General features: G+C 39.8%; 1 protein-coding gene across 3 annotated transcripts in view; it reads right to left on the reverse strand.

Moving 5' to 3' along the window:
- Nucleotides 1–26,062, reverse strand: part of USP37 (ubiquitin specific peptidase 37) — a 125,752-nt gene that overhangs the window by 45,812 nt on the left and 53,878 nt on the right. For all 3 annotated transcript variants that reach the window (XM_025403914.1, XM_025403915.1, XM_025403913.1), the window contains 4 exons: nt 18,547–18,708; nt 7,817–7,948; nt 7,534–7,657; nt 5,538–5,728 (listed from right to left, as the gene is read on the reverse strand). In XM_025403914.1, coding sequence (XP_025259699.1) covers nt 5,538–5,728; nt 7,534–7,657; nt 7,817–7,948; nt 18,547–18,708 — 609 coding nt within the window. The remainder of the gene's footprint in view (nt 1–5,537; nt 5,729–7,533; nt 7,658–7,816; nt 7,949–18,546; nt 18,709–26,062) is intronic.

Consider the following 26,062-nt stretch of genomic DNA (forward strand, 5'->3'; position numbering starts at 1 on the left):
TGGGCAACAGAGTGAGACGCCATCTCTAAATAAATAAATAAATAAATAAATAAATAAATAAATAAATAAATAAATATTCTACANTAAATAAATAAATAAATAAATAAATAAATAAATAAATAAATAAATAAATATTCTACATGTTCTTTATGTGCATATGTGGATACTTCTATTAGGCTGCAGAATGATTTAGTCATCAAATACATTTTTTATAGAATTTAAAAACGTGAGCTCAGAGATTAAAACACCATACTCAATTTACCTAGAAGCAATTTCTTTTAAATAGTTGTAGCTGACTGTTTTTCATTTTGTCTTATCAATACTTTAGGTAATATTCATATTTCTACCCTAATTCCCTACTGTTACAGCTAAAGACTGAAAAACATTAAGAGTATATTTGTCTTTCATTCAACAAACATTTACTGAGTGCCTCTCTAACAGACAGAATTCTAAGGTGACCCTTGACTTTGTATATTTCTGTCCCCTTTGGGTGTGGGTAGAACCAACCTGTGATAATTATGAGCTAACACACCTATGATGATGTTATTTTACCTGGCCCAAAGGAATTTTGCAGACATCATTAAGGTTCCTAATCTTAACTCTGAATGACTCAAAAAGGAGATTATCTGAATGGGTCAGATCCAATCACATGAGCCCTTTTGTTTGTTTTTGAAACAGGCTCTTGCTCTGTTGTCCAGGCTGGAGAGCAATGGCATGACCACAGCTCACTGCAGCCTCAACCTCCCAGGCTCAAGCAATCCTCCCACCTTAGCCTCCCAAACAGCTGGGACTACAGGTGTGCACCACCATGTCTGGCTAATTTTTAAACTTTTTGTAGAGAAGGGGGTATCACTATATTGTCAGGACTGGTCTCGAACACCTAGATTCAAGTGATCCTCTTGCCTCAGCCTCTTAAAGTGCTGGGATTACAGGCATGAGCCACCATGCTCGGCCCATATGAGCCCTTTAAATATGGGTCTAGAGGACAGAAAGAGAAGTCTGAGGTCAGAAAGATGTATACTGTCTGCTAGCCTGGAAAAAAGCAAACAGCACTATTGTGAAGTGCCTATGAGGGGGCCATGTGGCAAGGATCTGTAGCCAGCCTTTAGGAAATGAGTGTTTCTAGCGGACAGCTAGCAAGAAAATGAGGATTCTCAGTCCTACAACCATAGGATCTGAATTCTACCCATGACCTTAATGAGACAGAAGAGGAACCTGGGCTCCAGATGAGAGCACAGGCAGTAATACCTTCATTTCAGTCTTATGATACTCTGAGCTGAGAACTCAGCCATACTGTGCTTAGTTTTCTAACCTACAGAGCTGGGATGAATAAATGGGTGTTGTTTTAAGCTAATACGTTTGAAGCACTTTCTTACACAGCACTGAAAACCTAATAGAGCCTCCTATATGCCAGAAAATGTTCTAGGCATTGGGGTGATAGCAGTGAATAAACCAAGGCAAAAATACCTCCTTTCATGAAGCCATCATTATACTAGGAGAGAGAGACAATGAAATTGACACTAGTAAAACATACAGTATGTTAGATAGTGATACATGTAAGGAGGAAATACACAGCAGGGAAGAGGAAAATGAAAGATCAGAGCACAGTATCTGATAGGGTGGCAAGAAAAACACCACTGAGCAAATGGCCTTTATGTAAAGATCTGGAAAAGTGAGGGCACTACCTAAATGAGAATATGGGGCCAGGTGTGGGGGCTAGTGCCTGCAATCCCGGCATTTTGGGAGGCTGAGGTGGGAAGTTGGCTTGAGCCCACAAGTTTCAGACCAGCCTGGGCAACACTGGAAAACCCGCTCTCTACAAAAAATAAAAAAAATTAGCCAGGCATGGTGGTGCGCACCTGTAGTCCCAGCTACTTGGGAGGCTGCAGCGGGAGGATTGCTTGAGCCAGGGAAGTTGAGGGTGCAGTGAGCTGTGATTGAGCCACTGCACTCCAGCTTGGGTGACAAAGCAAGACTCTGTCTCAGAAATAAATCAGCAGTTAAATAAAAACAAAAATAAGAATTTTGGGAAAGAGAATTCAAAATAGAGGAAACGGTAAGTATAAAGACTCTAAGGCACTACAATCCTGGTATTTTTGAACAAAAGCAAGGAAGCTCATTTCGTTAAAATAGAAAGAGCAAGGGAAAAGTGTGACAGAAGATGAAGTCAGAGAGTTAACAGAGATGGGGGTAGGGGTGCTGAGAGGCAGATTACATGAGGTTATACAAGTCATAGGTTTTTTAATTGTATGAGCAGAAGGCTGACATGAACTAACTTCCATTTTAAATGGATTGCTTTGGCTTATGTGTTTAAAACAGACTGCAGAAACATGGTAAATAATTTAAAAGATGCTGCAACAATTCAAACAAGAGGTGATAATGGCTTGGTGTAGGGTAGTGGCAATGAAAGTGGTTAAAAAGAGGTCACATTCTGGATGTATTTCCAAGGTACAGCTGAAAGGGCTTGCAGACATACGAGATGTCAGGTTTGAGAAAAAGAAATACAAAGCTGGGCACAGTTGCTTACGCCTATAAACTCCAGCAATCTGGGAGGTCAACGTGGGAGGGTTGCTAGAGGCCAGTTCAAGACCAGCCTGGGCAACACAGTGAGAGCCCATCTCTAGAAAAAATTAAAAAATTAGCTGGGCATGGTGGCATGTGCCCATAGTCGTAGCTACTCAAGATGCTGAGGTGGGAAGGACTGCTTAAGTTCAGGAATTAGGAGGCTACAGTAAGCTATGACTGCGCCACTGCACTCCAGCCTGGGTGACAAAGCAAGACTCTGTCTTCAAAAAAAAAATTTTTTTCCACCCATATTCAAGAATATATTATTAATGCACGGAATTTCCTTACATTAATTAAAAAGCAGTCAATTTAAACTGCAATAGTTTTTTTAAAAAGTACATTTGCCAAACTGGCCAAACAAACCTATAGCAAGATGGGGCAAAGGATAAATACACAAAATTACAATCCAAAGTGTAATGTGTGTGGAATCTTCCTTCAGCCAGAAACTACTTTGTGTTAGAGAATTGTCCTAAATAAAATTACTAATGAAGCAACAGAACCCATCCCCACCTAGCTGGCACATCCTGCCCAGTTTAGCCACCTGGTGTGCCTATATCCCATAATCCATGCCACTTATTGCACTGATTCACATACTTCAACTGCATATCCAACATCTGGGTGCTATACAATTAGAGTGCCTAACACCACTGGCACAGTGTAGAAGCCAACTACTCTGATATGGCCTTCCTTTTTTTTGGAGATGGAGTCTTGCTCTGTCACCCAGGCTAGAGTGCAATGGCATAATCTCAGCTTACTACAACTGCCTCCTCCCAGGTTAAAGCAATTGTCCTGCCTCAGCCTCCCTAGTAGCTGGGACTACAGGCGTGCACCACCACGCCTGGCTAATTTTTGTATTTTTAGTGAAGATGGGTTTTCGCCATGTTGGCCAGGCTGGTCTCAAACTCCTGACCACAGATGATCCGCGCATCTCGACCTCCCAAAGTGTTGGGATTACAGGCGTGAGCCACCGCGCCCAGCCTGATATGTCCTCCTTTCTTCTGTGTTGCCTGAATGATCCCACTGCCCAGCTCTCCAGACCTGACAGAGAGCTGGTGGACTGCCTGTGGTCATTTTCAACGGAGGCAACTTAAATTTTGTTATAAAAAAATGTGAATGGTACTCCCACAATTCAATGAAATAATAACTGAAAACTTTGCCTCTCACTTTGACTTGCACAAATTTTGTCTGGAAGGTGCATTAGAAGGAAGGGATAAATGGCTATTATATTATTAACTGCTGTTGGACTCTCTAGCTATTATAAGCTGAACCATACTTGCAAGATCTGGATGTTTTCTTTAGAAAACCATTCATCCACTAGGGGGAAAAGACTGATAAAGTCATGAATGAAAGCAAGCAGTATCACAGACTACTGATGCAAAACTGTCTTTATTAAAATTCTTGTTAAAAATGCTAGAATGTTACAGCTGGAAAAGATGTCAGTGAACACTATCATTTTGAGCAGCCTGAGAAAAATAGATATGGAGGACAGAAAATTGGAGAACCAATATGGATTTTGAATATTTCTGAAGAAAATTCCAGAATGGAAGAGAAGTAGTATTTAGAGAATAGTTTTCTAGAGCTGGAGAAAATCCCAAAGCTTCCGATGAAAAGGCTCTACCATATTAAGGCAAAAGTAACAAAAAGTGTTAATAACTAGAACTAAACTAGTGAAACTGTGAATTTCAAAAATACCACAGATTTTCAGGAAGAAAAAGAAAAAATTCCCACAAAGTCAGGTTTCTTATGAGTGGCACAGAGTAACAGGATATGACAGGGCAGTATACTTACTATATTGATGGGTAAAGACTATGTGTGAGTCAGTAATTCTGCATTAAGTCATGTGTGAAAGTCATAGAAATAATTTTCTCTCATATAGAGACTGTGAAGAATTACATTGTAACTGAAAAAAATCTATTCAGAGATGTACTATAGATCACTAGAAGATTAGTCAAAGTGAAATATTTTAAAGTGATGCGCAGGCTATAGAAATCCTGGTAAGTATGGAAATTAATGTAGAAAGTAAGCGCAGATAATTACTGTAAATATGGTTGAAAAACATTGCAAAGGTAAAAATAATTCAAATTTGGATCTATTTTGTAAAAAAATATTTTTAGTAAAAATAATGTGGGGTTGAACCAAAAAAGCAAGTAATAAGGTGTGTTTTTTTTTCAGTGACAAAGAAAAACAAGTATTCCCAAACAATTCAATATTCTACACTGGAAAAGATGTAGAATGAAAAAAATAAAACTACAGATCAAAATTAAGTGTTTAGTCAATACTAAAGCATATAATAAAGTATTTAAATTTTCCTCAGTTCTCACTCCACCAAGCATTTTTGTTTTGTTTTGTTTTGTTTTTTTGAGATAGGGTCTTGTTTTGTTGCCCAAGCTGGAGTACAGTGGCATTATTATGGCTCACTGCAGCCTCAACTTGCAGTGTTCAAGCAATCCTCCCACTTCAGCCTTCCAAGTAGCTGGGATTATAGGTGTGCATCACCACGCCTGCCTAATTTTTGTATATTTTGTAGAGATGGGGTTTCCCCATACTGCCCAGGCTGGTTTTGAACTCCTGGGCTCAAACAATCTGCCCACCTCATCCTCCCAGAGTGTTGGGATTACAGGCATGAGCCACTGTGCCCAGCCCAAGCATTTCTATAGAAAGATAAAGACTTCAAAAAAAAAAAAAAAAGGTTTGATATAATCTGTTGGTTTATATTTCCCTATGACATAGAAAGGAAGATGAGATAAAAATTCATTACTCAGGAGGCTGAGGTAAGAGGATCACTTGATCCCAGGAGATCTAGGCTGCAATGAGCTGGGGTTGCGCCACTGCACCCCAGAGCCTAGGCGACTGTGTGAGACCCTGTCTTAACAACAGAAAAGAATTCATGGCATCTGGTATGTCGTAGGAGAGTTTTAATCACTTGCCATAAAGAAGTAAAAAGGGAAAATCATTTCTTAGACACTACTTACGCTTTACAAATGATGGAGTGCTGAACCTCAAACTCCAAATTAGTAATAACAGGGCAAGTGTATACTCTGGTAGCTGAAATATCTGGTGAATTTTCTTCTCCAGAAACAGGTTCAGTCTTCCAAGTTTTATTTAATTTTTCCATATCTTCTTTCAACTGGTCCAAACACTGACTTAAAAATTCATGAGCATCCTAATAAGACAACAATATCCTTAATCAGAAAAAAACATTTCTAGTCACAATAATACCTCATTGAGGCTGGGCGTTGTGCCTCATACCTGTAATTCCAGCACTCTGGAAGGCTGAGGCAGGTGGATCACTTGAGGTCAGGAGTTCGAGACCAGCCTGGCCAACATGGTGAAACGCCATCTTTATTAAAAATATAAAAATAAGGCAGGTGTGGTGGCGGTCCCTATAATCCCAGCTACTTGGGAGGCTGAGGCAGAAAAATCGCTTGAACCTAGGAGGCGGAGGTTACAGTGAGCCAAGATCGCATCATTATATTCCAGTTTGGGTGACAGAGCAAGATTCCGTCTCAAAAGAAGAGAAAAAAACCAACAACAAAAAACAAAACAAACAAAAAATAATAGCTTATTAACATAATTTATACAGCGAAAGCCCTTGGAAGTCAGTGACGTATGTGAACAACGTCAGGTTTATTCTTATAAGAATTTGGGGGGCTACATATTTTGTGAATAAAAACAAACGAGAGATTATATATTCTTAATAATTTTATGAGTTGCATTGGCATGAATGAATGAATAACTCCTCACTTTGTTAAAAAAGGTAATTTCTGCAGCTAACACGGCCCAGGTCCTTGCACTGGTAAATCAAATCTATATATTAAAATATGGTACAATACATAGAAGAGTCACATTTAGTCTTACTACAACTCCTTAGGTTTTTCTTTCTTTCCTTCTTTTTTTTTTTTGAGACGGATTTTCGCTCTTGTCACACAGGCTGGAGTACAATGGCACAATCTCGGCTCACTGCAGCCTTTGCCTCCAGGGTTCAACCGATTATCCTGCATCAGCCTCCCAAGTAGCTGGGATTATAGACATGCAACGTCACGTCCAGCTAATTTTTTTGTATTTTTAGTGGAGATGGGGTTTCACCTCGTCAGTCAGGCTGGTCTGGAACTCCTGACCTCAGGTGATCCACCCGCCTCGGCCTCCCAAAGTGCTGGGATTACAGGCATGAGCTACCACACCCAGCCTCTCCTCAAGTTTTTCAATCTATAATGAACACACATACACAAATCTTGTTTTAAAATAAAAATCAAGAAACACACTAAAATCATGTCAAGTTCCATGATTTCTGAAATGTTATTTATTTAATTTTTATTTTTATTTTTTTGAGACGGAGTCTTGCCCTGTAGCCCAGGTTGGAGTGCAATGGTGCAATCTCAGCTCACTGCAACCTCTGCCTCCCAGGTTCAAGAGATTCTCCTGCCTCAGCCTCCTGAGTAGCTGGGATTACAGGCGTGTGCCATCACGCCCGGCTAATTTTTTTTTTTTTAATCTTTAGTAGAGACAAGGTTTCACCATGTTGGCCAGGCTGGTCTCGAACTCCTGACCTCGTGATCCACCTGCCTCGGCCTCCCCAAGTGCTAGGATTACAGGCATGAGCCACTGCACCCGGCCTATTTTATTTATTTTAAAAATATTTATTTTTTGAGATAGAGTCTTGTTCTGTCACCTAGGCTGTAGTGCAGTGGTATAATCTTGGCTCACAACAACCTCTGCCTCCTGGGTTCAAGTAATTCTCCTGCCTCAGCCTCCCGAGTAGCTGGGATTACAGGTGCGTGCCACCACGACTGGCTAATTTTTGTATTTTTAGTAGAGACAGGGTTTCGCCATGTTGGCCAGGCTGGTCTCAAACTCCTGACTTCAGTCACCTCAGGTGACCTGCCCACCTAGGCCTCCCAAAGTGCTGGAATTACAGACATGAGCCACTATGTCAGGTCTCTGAAACGTTTTAAAACAATTAATACTCACATTCTGCATATAACCAGAGAATCTCTCTGCTGTAGCTGAAATGGCATTTTTAACCTTCTTGAGTAAATCCTTTTTGGTCTCTGAATTACAGATATCTTTTTTAACAAGCAAGTGTGCAAAGCGTCTGGTAAAACAAAAAACACAAAGTTAGCACGACATGGCATGATATTTTAAAGAATAATTACTAATAACGGCACAGAAAATTTTTAAGTGTCTAAAATTCCATTATTCTATAATCAATGAAGTAAAAGGTTACTCAATAAGTACAGTACATAATGATTACCTGATAAGTGCATTGAGTGGAATTTTCTTCCATGGGATACCTTGTTTAAGCAAGTCATTTGCAAATGACTGGAGTGAAAACAGAGATTGTAGAATAGCATTCATATAGCAGGTATTTCCCAAATTGGAGAAGCTGAAAATTAAAGAAATAGTGCTTTAGAAGGCAACAGGAATTCCTAAAGTATGTTCAGTATAGTAGGAGTTCTCCACTTTAACATGTTTCAGAATCACCTGGAGGGCTTGTTAAACTACATATTACTGGACCCTAACCCCAAGGTTTCTGATGCAGTAGGTTTGGATACAAATGTGTCCAAAAAAAGAAGGCACAAAAATGTCCATTTCTGACAAGTTACTAGATCATGTTGATGCTGCTGGTCTGGGGACTATCCTTTGAGAACCACTGCATTATGACATTATAATAATAGGCCAGGCGTGGTGGCTCACGCATGTAATCCAAGTGCTTTGGGAGGCTGCGGCAGGCAGATCACTTGAGGTCAGGAGTTTGAGACCAGCCTGGCCAATATAGTGGAACACCGTCTCTACTAAAAACACAAAAATTAGCCAGGCGTGGTGGTTTGCGCCTGTAATCGCAGCTACTTGGAGGCTGAGGCAGGAGAATCGCTTGACCCCAGGAGGCGGAGGTTGCAGTGAGCCGAGATTGTGCCATTGCAGTGAGCCTTAGCAACAGAGTGAGACTCTGTCTCAAAATAAATAAATAAATAAATAAAAACTTAGTTTGATCTAATGGAAAAGTACACATTTTCAAAACGAATGCTAAACATGACATGACTGGGGGCTTACCTAAAGTGCTATTCATTCTTACTTATAATTTATTTTTTTCACTTAAATGTAACTTATTCATTTCTCTGAAAATGAATGCTCAGAAAAGGAACTACTGGGTCATAGAATATATGTGTTTAGGTACTGCCAAACCTTTTTCTTAAGTACAAACATATTTTAAAAACTTTTTATGCTGGGCACAATGGCTCATGCCTATAATCCCAGAACTTTGGGAGGCTGAGGCAGGTGGATCACAAGGTCAGGAGATGGATACCATCCTGGCTAACACAGTGAAACCCCGTCTCTACTAAAAATACAAAAAATTATCTGGGTGTGGAGGCACGTGCCTGTAGTCCCAGCTACTTGGGAGGCTGAGGCAGGAAAACCGCTTGAACCCAGGAGGCGAAGGGTACAGTGAGCCGAGATCACGCCACTGCACTCAAGCCTTGGCAACACAGTGAGACTATGTTTTTTAAAAAACAAACAAACAAACAAACACTTTTTATTTAGAAATAAATTTAGACTTCCAGAAAAGATGCAAAAATCTTTACCCGTATTCACCAACTGTCATACTTCTGTAACATGCACTTCATCACTTAATATCCCTCTCTCTATATATATTTTTCTGAAACCATTTCAGAGTAAGTTGCATTTATTAAACCCCTTTAGTTCCAAATACTTTAGTGTGTATTTCATAAGACCATTCTTATAAATAACCAGTTAATTTAACTGTACAGCATCAGTAAATTTAACACTGATACAATATTCTATCTAATATACGTTCCTTAATTCAATTTTGTCAATTGATCTAAGGTTCTTTATGGCTTTTGGATTTCCCTCACTTAGGTACAAGATTCAGTCCAGGATCACATGATGTTTTCATGTCTCTTTAGTTTTCTTTAATCTGGAGTAAGTCCTCAGCTTTCTCTTACGTGACACTGACATTTTTTAAGAACATAGTTCTCCCTACCCCTGGGTTGTTTTATTTTTGTTTTTGAGACAGGGTCTTGCTCTGTTGTCCTGGCTGGAGTGCGGTGGTGTGATTACGGCTTACTGCAGCCTCAACCTCCCAGGCTGGAGCAATCCTCCTACCTCAGCTTCCCCACTACAAGTGTGTACCACTATGCCTGGGTAATTTTTTAATTTTTGTAGACACGGATCTCACTATGTTGCCTAGGCTAGTATTGAACTCCAGGGCTCAAGCAATCCTCCTTCCTTGGCCTCCCAAAGGGCTGGGACTACAGGCATGAGCCACTGCACCCAGCCTGTTTTTTTCTTTTCTTTTTTTTTTTTTTTGAGACAAAGTCTTGTTCTGTTGCCCAGGCTGGAGTGCAGTGGCATGATCTCAGTTCACTGCAACCTCTAACTCCTGGGTTCAAGCAAGTCTCATGCCTCAGCCTCCCAAATAATTAGGGTGACAGGCATGTGCCACCACACCCGGCTAATTTTTGTATTCATTTATTTTTTTTGAGACGGAGTCTTGCTCCGTCACCCAGGCTGGAGTGCAGTGGTGTGATCTTGGCTTACTGCAACTTCCGTCTTCCAGGTTCAAGCAATTCTCCTGCCTGAGCCTCCCGAGTAGCTGGGATTACAGGCGTGTACCACCAAGTCTGGCTAATTTTTTTGTATTTTTGGTAGAGGTTTCCTCATGTTGACCAGGTTTGTCTTGAACTTCTGACCTCAAGTGATCCGCCCACCTTTGCCTCCCAAAGTGTTAGGATTACAGGCATGAGCCACCATGCCTAGCCTGTATTTTTAATAGAGAGGGTTTTCCCCATGTTGACCAGGCTGGTCTCGAACTCCTGACATCAAGTGATTCACCTGCCTCGGCCTCCCAGAGTGCTGGGATTACAGGCGTGAGACACCTCACCTGAGCTAGCCTTATTTTTAATAGAACATCCCTCATACTGGGTTTGCTGTTTCCTCATGATGAGATTCAGGTCAAACTGGAAGAGCACATGAGCAAACAGTGATACCATGTCATCCTTTTTTTTTTTTTTTTTTTTTTTTTGAGAGCTTGTTTGGAGGTTCTAGCAGGGGAGTGCAGCTACTTGTATACCCTTGACTGAAGACCAGTCCTCCTCTATTGGGGGTGGTCATCCTCTTTGACTGAGCATGCAGGTTTAGGATGGACGCACATGGGGTGGTGAGGGAGGAAGGGGATACCCACCGAGCCAGTCAGATCAGCCAAATCAACCCTGGTGGACAATGGGGTGACAGAAGTCACAGCCAGATCGCCCTCACATCCAATCCTTTTTTTTTTTTTTTTGAGAGGGTCTCATTCTGTTGCCCAGGCTAGAGCACAGTGGCACAATCTTGGCTCCCTGAAGGCTCGACCTTCCTGGACTGAGACGATCCTCCCACCTCAGCTTCCTGAGTAGCTGGGACCACAAATGTGCACCATCATGCCAGGCTAATTTGGTATTTTTTTGTAGAGACAGAATTTCATCATGTTACCCAGGCTGGTTTTGAACTCCTGGGCTCAAGCAATCTGCCTGCCTTGACCTCCCAAAGTGCTGAGATTACAGGTGTGAGCCACATGTCTAGGGGTTACTGTATCCTAAGGGTATTACATCCAGGAATACATGATATTCCTGTGTTGCCCATGGGTGATGTCAATTTTGAGTACCTGAGAGAACTACTGTTTTTGCTTCTGCCTATGAGGAAGTATGAGAGTCTGTAATTACCTTCCTACTATAAACAATGAGAAAACTGGACAAAATAGAGAAAATAGCTATTTGCAGATACCAGACAATAGGCAGCACAAAACGGTGATCCATAAGACAAGGAAAATAAATGATGTGAGCCCTACTATTATCCAGATTTTCTGTCTGGAGGCAATTTGTGAACTGCAATTCAGGGAGCACACAAACAGAGCCCAGAAATCTTATCAAGTTGAGCTGAGAGAAACGAGTTCGAAAAGCTGAGGTTGCTGAGATTTCTGGGACAGAGTACTTGAGAGGAGGGAATTGAGCAAAGGAAAAGCTCCAGAAATCTGCATAGCGGTCTGCTTGAATATTTGGCTGAATACCAACCTGTGTATGCAGAGTGAAACTCAGTCTTCTTGACACTAATCAAGAACAACTTCAAGGAAAAGAATATTTACTGTGGAGCTACTGGCCAAACAACTCCCAGAACTCATGCAGGGACTAAAATTCCACCAGTTTGAATTTCCACCAGTAAGAGTAGCGAGACCTAGATGAATTCACAGTGTTAACAGAGACCCCAAACGAACTACGTTTTAGGAAACGAAGCAAATTAGCCTTAGAGTAAAGGATACTCTATATTCAAAAAGAACTTAAGCAGATCACACAGCTGAGAAAGAAGAAAAAAAAAAAACAGAAATTAAAAAAAAGAACTTAAACCGGAGTTTCTTTTTTTTTTTTTTTTTGTTGAGACGGAGTCTCGCTGTGCTCCCAGGCTGGAGTGCAGTGGCGTGATCTCGGCTCACTGCAAGCTCCGCCTCCCGGGTTCACGCCATTCTCCCGCCTCAGCCTCCCAAGTAGCTGAGACTACAGGCGCCCGCCACCACGCCCGGCTAGTTTTTTTTTTGTATTTTTAGTAGAGACGGGGTTTCACCATGTTAGCCAGGATAGTCTCGATCTCCTGACCTCGTGATCCACCCGCCTCGGCCTCCCAAAGTGCTGGGATTACAGGCTTGAGCCACCGCGCCCGGCCTAAACCGGAGTTTCAAAACAATCAAAACCACTGCAGATAAGGATATTAAAACGACTACTTAAAATACGCTCTACATGATCAAGAATGGAAAGGAAATCATAAACATAATGAGAAAAGTGGAAGATTTTTTAAAGACTCAAATTAAACTTTTAGAGATGAAAACTGCAATATTTAAAATGAAAATTTCACTTGATGGGATTAATAGCATATTAGACACTGTAGAAGGAAATATCAGTGAACCTGAAGACACAGCAACAGAACAGATTCCCACTAACCTGTGGGACGATATCAAATACGATTATATTTATATCAAATATAATTAGAATCCAGAGGAGGGAAGAGTCAGAAAAAAAAATCTAAAAAAAATCGATAAAAATGTTCAAAATCTGATAAAAACCCACAGATCCAAGAAGCTCAACAAATCCCAAGTGAGATAAACATGAATCAAAATGAAGCCCATCAAAATAAAACTGCTAAAAATTAGCAACAAAGAGAAAATCTTGAAAAGCAGTCAGAAAAAACTGTCTCAGCGCCTTCAGGCAAAAAGATTAAATCACTTACAAGGGCAGAAGAATTAGACTGGCATCTTATTTCTGAAAAGCAAATACAAAGCAAGGTAACAGTCAAGTAGCATTATAAGAAACCCAAGGAAAGAAAGCATGACCCAAGGATTTTGGGTCCGAACTATTTTTCAAGTATCCAAGCTAGAGAAAAAATTTTGAATATGCAAGAACTAGGGAAACAAAGTACATAATTGTAAAGTTAAGACTAAAACAAGATTAAGACCACAGGCTTCTAGTCAGAAATTATACAAAACAGAAGACAAAGAAAAGATATCTTTAAAATACTGAAAGAAACACACTATCAAGTTAGAGTTCTATATAAGCTAGATTTCTAGATCCAGTGGAAATATCTTTTAAAATTAAAAGCAAAATCCTTTTTCTGACAAACAGAATCTGAGAATACTTGCTGCCAGGAGACACGCACTGTAAGAAATGTTAAAACGACATTCTTCACGCAGAAGGAAAAATGATACCAGATAGAAACTCGGATCTGCACAAAAGAATAAAGAGCACTTAAAATGGGAAATCATGTGGGAAAATACAAAATACATTTCTGTCTCATCTTTTAATTTCTTTAAATACTACTGGACTGTTTAAAGTAAAAAAAAAAAACACCAAATAATACACTTTAAATAGGTATCTACATGGTACATGAATTAGTAAGGCTGTAAAAAAGACATAACTACGTATTGTGGGATGTGTAACATACATAGAAGTAAAATGGGCTGGGCACGGTGGCTCATGCCTGTAATCCCAACACTCTGGGAGGCTGAGGCGGGCAGATCACTTGAGGTCGGGAGTTCGAGACCAGCTTGACCAATATGGAGAAACCCCGTCTCTACTAAAAATACAAAATCAGCCAGGCATGGTAGTGCGTGCCTATAATCCCAGCTACTCTAGAGGCTGAGGCAGGAGAACTGCTTGAATCTGGGAGGCGGAGGCTGCAGTGAGCTGAGATCACGCCATTGCACTCCAGCCTGGGCAACAAGAGCAAAACTCCATATAAAAAGAAAAAGAAAAAGAAAAAGAAGTAAAATGTATGATAATAATATAAATGGTGTGAGGTGGGAGGCAATAATAGAGATAAAATGAACACAAAGGAAAGAAAGAAAAGAGAAACAAGTAACCAAGGACAGATGGAATAAATAGAAAACAATTAGCAAGATGGTGGACTTAAATTCAGCCTTATCCATAATTGTGAAAAATGTTAATGGTCTAAGTACTTCAACTATCAATTTAGACTGGATGATCTAATCATAAAAATGTGGAGTCACTATTCATATAAGACACAGTAGACTTCAGAAAAATATTATCAGGGATAAAAAGGGGTGTTTCATAACAATAGAGAGGTCAATTCATTAAGATGTAATTAATATAATCCTAAATGTGTATGTGCCAAAAACAAAGCTATAAAATACATAAAGTAAAAACTGACAGAACTGGAAGGAGAAATATACAGGTTTCTGGCCTAACATACAAATTTCTGACCTAAGTTATACTTTATTGGGTATCAGGACTGCAGCCTCTGATTTCTTAATTGTTTTCATTAAATAATCTCTCCTTCCCTTTATTATAATACTTTTTGAATTACTGTTCTACGTATATTTCTGGTATGCAGCACAGAGTTCAGTTTTGCTTTGCAAGACAGTTTTAGACTATTTTTACATTGCTGTTAACCCCTTTATCATAAATTTTTAAAACCATCTAGCCTGCCCATTTTATTATTTTATGTTAGAGACAAGGTCTTGCTCTGTCACTTAGGCTGGAGTGCACTGGTACGATCATAGCTCACTGTAACTGTAAACTCTTTGGCTCAAGCGATCCTCCAGCCTCAGTCTCCCCGGTAGCTGGGATTAAAGACATGTACCACCATGTTGGGATAATTTTTTATTTTATTTTATTATTTGTAGAGAAAGGGTCTTGCTATGCGGCCCAGGCTGGTCTTGAATTCCTAGCCTCAAGTGACCCCCCATTTCGGCCTCCCAAAGCGCTAGGATTACACATGTGGGCCACTGTGCCTAGCCTGCCCATTTTATTTATTTATTTATTTTTGTAGAGACAGGGTCTTACTATGTTGCCCAGGCTGGTCTTGAACTGTCAAGCTCAAGTGATCCTTCCAACTTGGCTTCCCAAAGTGTTGGGATTACAGGCGTGAGCCATTGCACTCAGCCCATTCATTTTAAATGGTATCCTTTGACTCACACCTATTACTTTATGAAACAGTCAACTACATTATTCTACTTTCTTCCTTCTCTCTCTTCGCCCATTTTCTTTTAGTTGCAATCTTACTACTTTATCAGAAAAAAAAAATTTGGGGGGAAATAGTGTCTCACTTTGTCACTCAAGCTATAGTGGTGTGACCACAGTTTGCTGTGGCCTCGACCTCCCAGGCTCAAGCAATCCTCCCACCTCAGCCTCCCAAGCAGATGGAACTACAGGTGTGCACAACCACACTCAGCTAAATTTTTTTTTGTATTTTTTGTAGAGACGTGGTTTTTCTGTGTTTCCCAGGCTGGTCTCGAACTCCTGAGCTCAAGTGATCTGCCTACCTCAGACTCCCAAAGTGCTGGGATTACAGGTGTTAGCCATCATGCCCAGCTGACATAATGTTTATATACCATTCTATGTATTCTCACCATTGTTTGTCTTAGTTCTATAACTGAATATATGAAATGTTCATCATTTATGCTTTTGTCAATGTTTCTCCAGTTACTCTTGGATGCATGAAGCTCATTTTCTGTACAGTCCTCAGAAAGAGCAAATGTGTGTATAGTATTCGAAGTTCTTATACTTCAAACTTTTTTTCTCTAGCTTGCATATTTGACATCTTGGCTTGGCATGAAATATTTGTTTCACGCCTCCTTCCATCAAGTTTTTTGAAAATGATGTTAATGTTATCCTGCTCTGCATGATGATTTTGAGAAGTCTGATGCTAGTCTATTTCTGTTGCCCTTGTAAATTATTTCACCTTTTTGATTAAGGAACTGAGGATTTTCCTTGTCTTTAAAGTCTAATAGTTGTACTAAGATTTGTCTTGATTATTCTAGGTCAATTTTCCAGATACTTGGAAAACTCTTTCAATATATAGATTCAAGACTTTTATTTCAGTGAAGTTTTCTTGGATTATAGTTGTTTTGTTGTTTTTTTTTTTTAGACAAGGTCTCGTTCTCTGATCTCCCAGGCTGAAGTGCAGTGGACTATCATGGCTCACTGCAGCCTTGACCTCCTGGGCTCAAGCAACTCTCCTGCCTCAGTCCCCCGAGTATCTGGGACCATAGGTGCACGCCACCAAGCCCAGCTAATTTTTGTACTTTTTGTAGAGATGGGGTTTCGCTATGTTGCCCAGATTGCTCTCGAATTCCTGGGCTCAAGAGATCTACCCACCTCTGCCTCCCAAAGTGATGGTATAACAGGCATGAGTCACCATGCCAGCAGGATTATAGTTTTTTAACACTACTTCTGTCTCAATGCTTTGATCTTCTTCTTCTGGGACACTAATTATATGTAATATGGGTGTATTCTTTGCCTTTTTCTAATTCAACTACTTTCTTTCTGGCTTTTTTTTTTGAGATGGAGTGTCACTCTGTCACTCAGGCTGGAGTGCAGTGGCGCAATCTCAGCTCATTGCAACCTCCGCCTCCTGTGTTCAAGAAATCCTCCTGCCTCAGCCTCCTAAGTAGCTGGGATTATGGGCACACGCCCCCATGTCTGGCTAATTTTTGTATTTTTAGTAGAGACAGAGTTTCAACATACTGGTCAGGTTGGTCTCGAACTCCTGACCTCAGGCGATCCACCCACCCCCAAAAGTGCTGGGATTACAGGGATGAGCCACCATGCCTGGCCCTTTCTGGTTTTTTATATTTCTTCTTCTTTTTTTTTTTCTTTTCCGACTTTCCTTTTTAAAGCCCATTTTCATTTGAAATTATTTTCACTTGGGTATCTTCAATTTAAAACTTCATTTTCAATATACCTTTCCTTCTCCATCTTTTCTGGGTTCAAGTATTTGTCATTTCATTTATTCTTGCTTGTCCATTGTGATCCTTAGTTTGAATCTTTTTTTTTTTTTTCTTTTTGAGACAGAGTTTTGCTCAAAAATGTTATTTCTAGAGATGGGTATAGGTACTATACAGAAACGAAAGAAACACTGGAGGAGCCTAGAGCACCAAGGGTGGCAACTCACAAGGCTCTGAAAAGAGTCTGAAGGAGGTGAATAACAGAAACCACAAGTAAACTAAAAAATATACAAGAGAAGGCAACAGGAAAATGAAACAAGTAAGATCAAGGTAGACAGAGACAAAGACCCAGATGAAGAATGGTTATGAAATGGGATAGATAAGACCAATATAAAATGTTGTCTGGTTAGGAGGCAGCAAGATAACTGAGGTAGAACAATTAGAATGAAGAACAAAGGAAATTAAGCATTTGACTGGAAAGCAAACATCATAGAAGAAAGAGTAGAAAAGATGAAGATTAGAGAAAGCAACAGGTAAGCAGAAAGGAGAGTGAATTGTTTTCACTGCAAATTTTATGATGTTTTCTGCAAACATATGAAGCATATAAACTACTATGAATAAGCCATTTGGCATATATCACTCGTTCAAGTAATGTTGTAAGTTTAAAGCTGGTATAAACACAGTACTTTGAGTGAGATTAAAAACAAATAAGTTGATAGGTTATGAGAGACCAGTTTGGGAAAAATAATTAAAAATTTCAAACTGCCTTCCGTAGTCTTAATCCCTAACAATTTTACTTCCAATATTTTATCCTACAGAAAAGTTCCAACAAGCAGTAAAAACATACATATGTGTATAACAATGTTCATTCTAACTTGAATTATATTTGGAAAAAAGGGAAACCTAAATGCACACTTACGTGGTTGAAAGTTCTGTATTAACATACAAGGGTGCCAAGATTAATGTGCAGTGAAAAAGATAACAGAGAAGCAATATAGCATAGTGATTAAGAATGCAATTGGAGCATAACTGCCCGGATTTACTACTGACTATATCACTTTGAGCAAGTTAATTAACTTTCCTAAGTCTTACTTTATTCACAAAACCAGATTTTTAATATATCTATCTCAAAGACTTGTTGCGAAGATTTAAAAGAAAAAAAATCAATTTAAACACTTAGCAGACAGTATCTGGCACACAATAAATACTTTAGGTAACAGCGCTACTGGCCAGGCACAGTGGCTCATGCTTGTAATCCCACCACTTTGGGAGGCTGAGGAGAGAGGACTGCTTGAGGCCAGGAATTCTACCAACCTGCAACATAGTGAGATTCCCATTTCTATTAAAAAAAAAATTAAAAAAGATAGCTACTATAATTACTACCATTATTATACTATGATCTCCTTTTTGTGTTTAATAAATATATAACCATGAAGAAACTAGGGAAAATATATAAAAAACGTTGAAAGTATCTCAGCTGCAGAATGAAGTGTAACAGGTTGGAAAATACACATTTTCTGCTTTAAAATGAGTATTATATATATTCCAAAGTTCTAAAATTGTTTGGCGAATAGAAAATGAAGTTAACATTACTTATGGATGTAACAAAACTTTAATTTCTAAATATTTTAAATATTTATCTAATTTCTAAATATTTTAGAACTTTAATGTGACTCCTTTAATTATGTTTTACACCAAAGCACACTTCTATTGAATCACTTTATAAAAAAGAAAGTAAAATGAAAGAATTAACCTACCCCTGCAGTTGCTGCTGTTGGTGAGAGGAAAGGGGCACTCTTGGTTTATTCCAGCCAGTGTAATCCTGGTTACACCTCAGTTTTTTAACAGAAAGAGGAGCTGGCTGAGGAAGAAATCCCAAACTTCTTTTGGCAGAGGGAGTCTGGCTTGAAACATTAGTCCTACAAAAAAGCATAAATAATGAAGAAGCAAAATAAATTTTTGAATACTACTATTTTCCCTGAATAGATTAAGAGAAGTCAATGTTTAAGGAAAAAAATCTTGAATTTAGGGAAATATCAGTAATAATGATCACTTAAGGGAAAACTCTACAAACGTAAACTAGCAAATCTGTTCCTACACAGATGGAGAGGGTTATAATACATAACATATTTAACCTACAACCAAAATAATCCATGTGAATAGCCTGAAAAAGAAAACAATACATATAGTTTCACTGTTATCCATTTTGTGGATACTACATTAGTTTACCTAGTCTTGGACAGACTTACAGTATACTTTTTCCACTGTTACAAATAATATAACAAATATTCTTACCCAATCTCCTTGAGAAATTCCTCTAGTTTATATGCATAGAAGTGAAAATGTTAGAGGTATTTTCAATCTTCATTTTTAATTTTTTGAGATATGGTGATTATTTTCCAAAAAGACTGCACCAGTTTATACTTCAAACAACAGTGACTTTCCATTTCCTCATACGATTACATTACTTACTATTATCAGTTTTAATTTTTTTGCTGGGTCCAGTGGCTCACGCCTGTAAGCCCAGTACTTTGGGAGGCCGAGGTGGGCAGATCGCTTGAGCTCAGGAGTTTGAGACCAGCTTGGGCAACCTGGTGAAACTCTATCTCTACCAAAAATGCAAGAAAATTAGCCAGGCATGGTGGGGAGGATCTGTAGTCACAGCTACTTGGGAGGCTGAGGTGGGCAGACTGATTGAGCCTGGGAGGCAGAGGTTGCAGTGAGCCAAGATCGCGCCACTACACTCCAACCTGGGTGACAAAGTGAGAAGGCATCTCAAAAAAAAAAAAAAAAAAAGTTTTTAATTTTTACCAATAAAGAGACACTTGATTTCACTGTTATTTGATTTTGCACTGTCCTGATTACTACTGAAACTAACATATTCATATAGTTGTTTACTCTTTTCTGAATTGCTTTCCTATACTCTTATAGTAGGTTCTTTTTTTTTGAGACAAAGTCTTGCTCTGTCACCCAGTCTGTAGAGCAGTGGCGTGATCTCGGTTCACTGCAACCTCCATCTCCCGGTTTCAAGCAAGTCTCGTGCCTCAGCCTTCCAATCCCAAGTAGCTGGGATTATAGTTGTGCACCACCATGGCCAGCTAATTTTTTTGTTTGTTTGTTTTTTTTTTGAAATGAAATTTCACTCTTGTTGCCCAAGCTGGCGTGCAATGGTGTGGTTTCGGCTCACTGCAACCTCCGCCTCCCGGGTTTAACTGATTCTCCTGCTTCAGCCTCCCAAGTAGCTGGGATTACAGGAGCGTGCCACCACACCTGGCTAATTTTTTGTATTTTTAGTAGAAACGGGGTTTCACCATGTTAGCCAGGCTGGTCTCAAACTCCTGACCTCAGGTGACCTGCCTGCCTTGGCCTCCCAGTGTGCTGGGATTACAGGCGTGAGCCACCATGCCCGGCCTAATTTTTTGTATTTTAGTAGAGAAGGGGTTTCACCATGTTGCCGAGCCCGGTCTCAAACTCCTGAGCTCAGGCAATTTGCTCGCCTCAGCCTCCCAAAGTGCTAGGATTACAGGTGTGAGCCACTGCATCTGGCCCACATTCTAATTTTAATATTTTTATACTGTGAAATTTATCAATTTTTAAAATCTCGTTTAAGATCTTTGTATTTGTATTTTGTTTAAGAAATCATCTTGTGGCCAGGCGCAGTGGCTCACGCCTGTAATCCCAGCACTTTGGGAGGCCGAGGCGGGTGGATCACAAGGTCAGGAGATCGAGACCATCCTGGCTAACACGGTGAAACCCCGTCTCCACTAAAAATACAAAAAATTAGCCGGGTGCGGTGGCGGGCACCTATAGTCCCAGCTACTTGGGAGGCTGAGACAGGAGAATGGTGTGAACCCAGGAGTGGAGCCTACAGTGAGCCGAGATCATGCCACTGCACTCCAGCATGGGTGACAGAGCGAGACTCCATCTCAAAAAAAAAAAAAAAATTATCCTGTACCGTAAAAGCACAGAAATTTTTTCCTGTATTTTCTCTTAACAGTTAAATTTTGCTTTCCCTTCTATTTAGGTCTTCAGTACAGTTATAAGTGTCTTTTTCCGTATGTTGTGAGGCATACTTTTCTAAAAGATTACTTTTCTATAAGGCAAACCAATTGCTCCCAAATTACTGATTGTTTGTCTGGGCCATGTGTTTGTTGCTGTTTGGTTTTTTACCTAAAAAAAATTTGTAGGTCAGGCACAGTGGCTTATGCCTGTAACCCCAACACTCTGTGAAGCTGAAGCAGGAGCATCAGGAGTTTGAAACCAGCCTGGTCAACATACCAAAACACTGTCTCTATTATTTTAAAATTAAGGCTGGGTGCAGTGGCTCACACCTGTAAACCCAGCACTTTGGGAGGCCGAGGCAGGCACATCACCTGAGGTCAGGAGTTTGAGAACAGCCTGGCCATTATGGAGAAACCCTGTCTCTACTAAAAATACAAAAATTAGCCAGGTGTAGTGGTGCACGCCCGTAGTCCCAGCTACTTCGGAGGTTGAGGCAGGAGAACTGCTTGAACTTGGGAGACGGAGGTTGCAGTGAGCTGAGATCACGCCACTGCACTCCAGCCTGGGGGCAGAGAGAGTCCGTCTCAAAAAAAATAAAAAAAGTTAAAAATTAAAAATAAATTGTGAAATAGAATACTCATATGGGAAAAGTGTATAAAAATCAAATGTGGAGCATAACAAATTTTCACAAAACAAACACTTGTGTAAACAACCTTATTATTGTCTAAACCCCAAGTTCCCCTTTCAAGTACAACGCTGCATTCCTCTAACCTAAAAGTTAGCATTATCTAATAGTTTTATCCCTTACTGCAAACCCCTAAATATTGTACTTTGAATAATATGTGATGTATCTATTTTCATCTTGTTTACAATCTTTCTGCATCTTTACATTGTAGTTGTTTCTCTTTTACATAGCACATACATTTTCTTCTTACATTAAATCCTGTATATCTCTTTAATTGGAATATTTAGTATATATTCATATAAATTTTATATAAATTTAGTATATCATATCAGTAATGTCAGTACTGATTTATTTCTTGAATTTTATGATGAATTTACTATTTGTTCTACATGTACTATGTTCCTTTTTTTCTTCTTTATGCCTTCTTTTAGAATGTTTGACTATTTATTTCATTGTCTCCCCTCTGTTAGTCTGGAAATAATACAGGCTTTTATATATATTTTATATTGTATACATTTATATATATTTTTTAACAGATAGGGTATTGCTCTGTCACCTGGCTGGAGTGCAATGGCACAGTCATAGTTCACTGTAGCCTTTAACTCCTGGGCTCAAGCATTCCTCTCACCTCAACTTCCCAAGTAGCTGGGACTATAGGCATGCACCACTATGTCTGGCTAATTTTTATATATTTTTTGAAGAGATGGGGTCCCGCTATGTTGACCAGGCTAGTCTCAAATTTCTGGACTCAAGTGATTCTCTCATCTTGGCCTCCCCAAGTGCTAGGATTACAGGCGTGAACCAACCATGCCCGATCTGGAACTTTAATGGATGTCCTAAAAATTATATTATGCATTAAAAATAAAAACAACTTTTTTTTAGTATAGTTGACATACTATAAAATGCACACATTTAAAGTGTATAACTTTAAGTTCTGACACATATACACTCATGAAATCATCACCAGAATTAAGATAGTGAACATATCTATTACTCCCAAAAGTATCCTGGTGCCCGTTTGTATCCCTCCCTCCCACTCCTCTCTGCCTGTGACCTTGTCTCTATGGCAACTACTGATTTGTTTTCTGTCACTATAGATTACATTTTCTTTTTTTTTTTTTTTTTGAGACAGAGTTTCGCTCTTTTTGCCCAGGCTGGAGTGCAATGGCGCGATCTCGGCTCACTGCAACCTCCGCCTCCCAGGCTCAAGAAATCCTCCCACTTCAGCCTCCCAAGTAGCTGGGATTACAGGCATGCGCCACCACCCTGGCTAATTTTTTTGTATTTTTAGTAGAGATGGGGTTTCTCCATGTTGGTCAGGCTGGTCTTGAACTCCCGACCTCAGGTGATCCACCTGCCTCGGCCTCCCAAAGTGCTGGGATTACAGGCGTGAGCCACTGCTCCCGGCTAGATTACATTTTCTAAAATTTCATATAAATGGAATCATACAATATGCACTTTCTTATGAGGTCTTTCACTCAGCATAATTATTCTGAGATTCATCCATTCTGCTGTGTGTATAAACAGTTCATCCTTTCTATTGCATTCCATTGTATGAATATACCACAATTTGTTTAACCACTTACTTTCTCTTTTGAAATAGTTTTATTTTTTATTTTTTGAGACAAGGTCTCACTCTGTTGTTCAGGCTGGAGTACAATGGCACCATCACAGCTCAGTGCAACCTCCGCCTCCCGGGTTCAAGCGATTCTCCCGCCTCAGCCTCCCGAGTAGCTGGGATCACAGATGCACACTATCACGCCCTGCTAATTTTTTTTTAATTACTGTATTTTTGGTAGAGATGAGGTTTTACCATGTTGTCCAGGCTGATCTTGAACCCCTGAGCTCAAGCTATTCACCAGCCCCAGCCTCCCAAAGAGCTGTGTCACTGCGCCCCGCCTGAAATAGTTTTAGATTTACAAAAAAGTTGCAAAATAGTACAGAATGGCTTTCACCCAGCTACTCCTAATATTAGAATCTTATATAATCATAGTACAATGACCAAAACCAGGAAATTAACAATGATACGATACTATTAACTAGTAACCTACACATGTTATTCAAATTTCATCAGTATTTTCACTAAAGTCCTTTTTCTGGCCCAGTATCCCACAGTGTAAGTAGCTGTCATGTTTCTTTACTCTTACAATCCTCAATTTCTTCTTTTTTTTTTTTTTTTGAGACGGAGTCTCGCTCTGTCGCCCAGGCTGAAGTGCAGTGGCCGGATCTCAGCTCACTACAAGCTCCGCCTCCCGGCTTTACGCCATTCACCTGCCTCAGCCTCCCGAGTAGCTGGGACTACAGGCGCCTGCCACCTCGCCCGGCTAGTTTTTTGTATTTTTTAGTAGAAACGGGGTTTCACCATGTTAGCCAGGATGGTCTCGATCTCCTGACCTCGTGATCCGCCCGTCTCGGCCTCGCAAAGTGCTGGGATTACAGGCTTGAGCCACCGCGCCCGGCCAATTTCTTCTTTTTTTTTAATGGCTTTGACAATTTTGAAGAGTAATGGTCAGGTATTTTACTTTATTTCCTTCAACTGGGTTTGTCTGATGTTTTCTCATGATTGGATTGAGGTTATGCATTTGCAAACAATAACAGCTAAGTGACATTGTGACCTCCTCAGTGCATCATATTACAGAGTCTATAATGACAATGTCTTATTACTGGCGATGGTAATCTTGATTTCTTGGTTAAGGTATCTTCTGGGTTTCTCTACAGTGAAGTTACTATTTTTCCTTTTGTAATTAAGAAATATAGGGAGATACTCTGAGACTATGCAAATACCCTGTTTCTCATTAAACTTTTGTCCACTAATTTTAGCACCCAATGATAGATTTTGCCTGCAATTATTACTGCGGTATTTGATTAAGGTAATATTTCATTCCTACAATCCTCCAAAATTCTTAATTGGAATTCTTCTGTTAGGGAGAGCTGTTCAGTCTCTACACATTCATTCATTCATTTCACTGTGGACTCAGGCATATTTATTTTTTTCTACAGGTTTAATCCAATAGTATCATTTTGTTACTATAATTGTTCTAATTTAGGCCATTGGTAACCCTTTCAGGTTGGTTCCTGTATCCTTTGGACATTTCCTCTTACTTTTTTGTGCATATCTTTACTTTCTGGCACCACAAGATGTTATAGACTGATCTTGCATTTTCCCTGCTCTAGCCCTGGAATCAACTATTATTTCAAGGAGCTCTGCTTTCTTGTACTGAATAATAGTATTTAAAAATCAGGGTCTGCAAGCTACCACTGACTTTCTTCACAGAATTAGAAAAAATTATTTTAAATTTAATATGGAACTTTTTTTTTAAAGAGCCTATATAGCCAAGAGAATCCCAAGCAAAAAGAACAAAGCTGGAGGCATCATGCTACCTGACTTCAAATTATACTACAAGGCTACAGTAACCAAAACAGCACGGTACTGGTACCAAAACAGATACATAGACCAATGGAACGGAACAGAGGCCTCAGAAATAACACCACACATCTATAGCCATCTGATCTTCGACAAACCTGACAGAAATAAGCAATGGGGAAAGGATTCCCTATTTAATAAATGGTGCTGGGAAAACCAGCTAGCCATATGTAGAAAACAGAAACTGGACCCCTTCCTTACACCTTACATAAAAATTAACTCAAGATGGATTAAAGACTTAAATGTAAAACCTAAATCCATAAAAACCACAGAAGAAAATCTAGACAATACCATTCAGGACACAGGCATGAGGCCGGGCGCGCTGGCTCAAGCCTGTAATCCCAGCACTTTGGGAGGCCGAGACGGGCGGATCACGAGGTCAGGAGATCGAGACCATCCTGGCTAACACAGTGAAACCCCGTCTCTACTAAAAAATACAAAAAACTAGCCGGGCGAGGTGGCAGGCGCCTGTAGTCCCAGCTACTCGGGAGGCTGAGGCAGAAGAATGGCGTAAACCCGGGAGGCGGAGCTTGCAGTGAGCCGAGATCGCGCCACTGCACTCCAGCCTGGGTGACAGAGCCAGACTCCATCTCAAAAAAAAAAAAAAAAAAAAAAACAGGACACAGGCATGGGCAAAGACTTCATGACTAAAACACCAAAAGCAATTGAAACAAAAGCCAAAATAGACAAATGGGATCTAATTAAACTAAAGAACTTCTGTACAGCAAAAGAAACTATCATCAGCATGAACAGGCAACTCACAGAATGGGAGAAAATTTTTGCAATCTATCTACCTGACAAACATCCAGAGTCTACAAGGAATTTAAACAAATTTACAAGAAAAACCAAATAATCCCATCCAAAAGTGGGTGAAGGATATGAACAGACTTCTCAAAAGAAGATATTTATGCGGCTAACAAACACGTGAAAAAAAGCTCATCATCAGTGGTCATTAGAGAAATGTAAATCAAAACCACAACGAGATACTATCTCATGCCATTTAGAATGGTGATCATTAAAAAGTCAGGAGACAACAGATGCTGGCGAGGATGTGGAGAAATAGGGATGCTTTTACACTGTTGGTGGGAGTGTAAATTAGTTCAACCATTGTGGAAGACAGCATGGCGATTCCTCAAGCATCTAGAACCAGAAATACCATTCA

This window comes from Theropithecus gelada, chromosome 12 (assembly GCF_003255815.1).
Source record: "Theropithecus gelada isolate Dixy chromosome 12, Tgel_1.0, whole genome shotgun sequence".
Taxonomy (NCBI): Eukaryota; Metazoa; Chordata; class Mammalia; order Primates; family Cercopithecidae; genus Theropithecus; species Theropithecus gelada.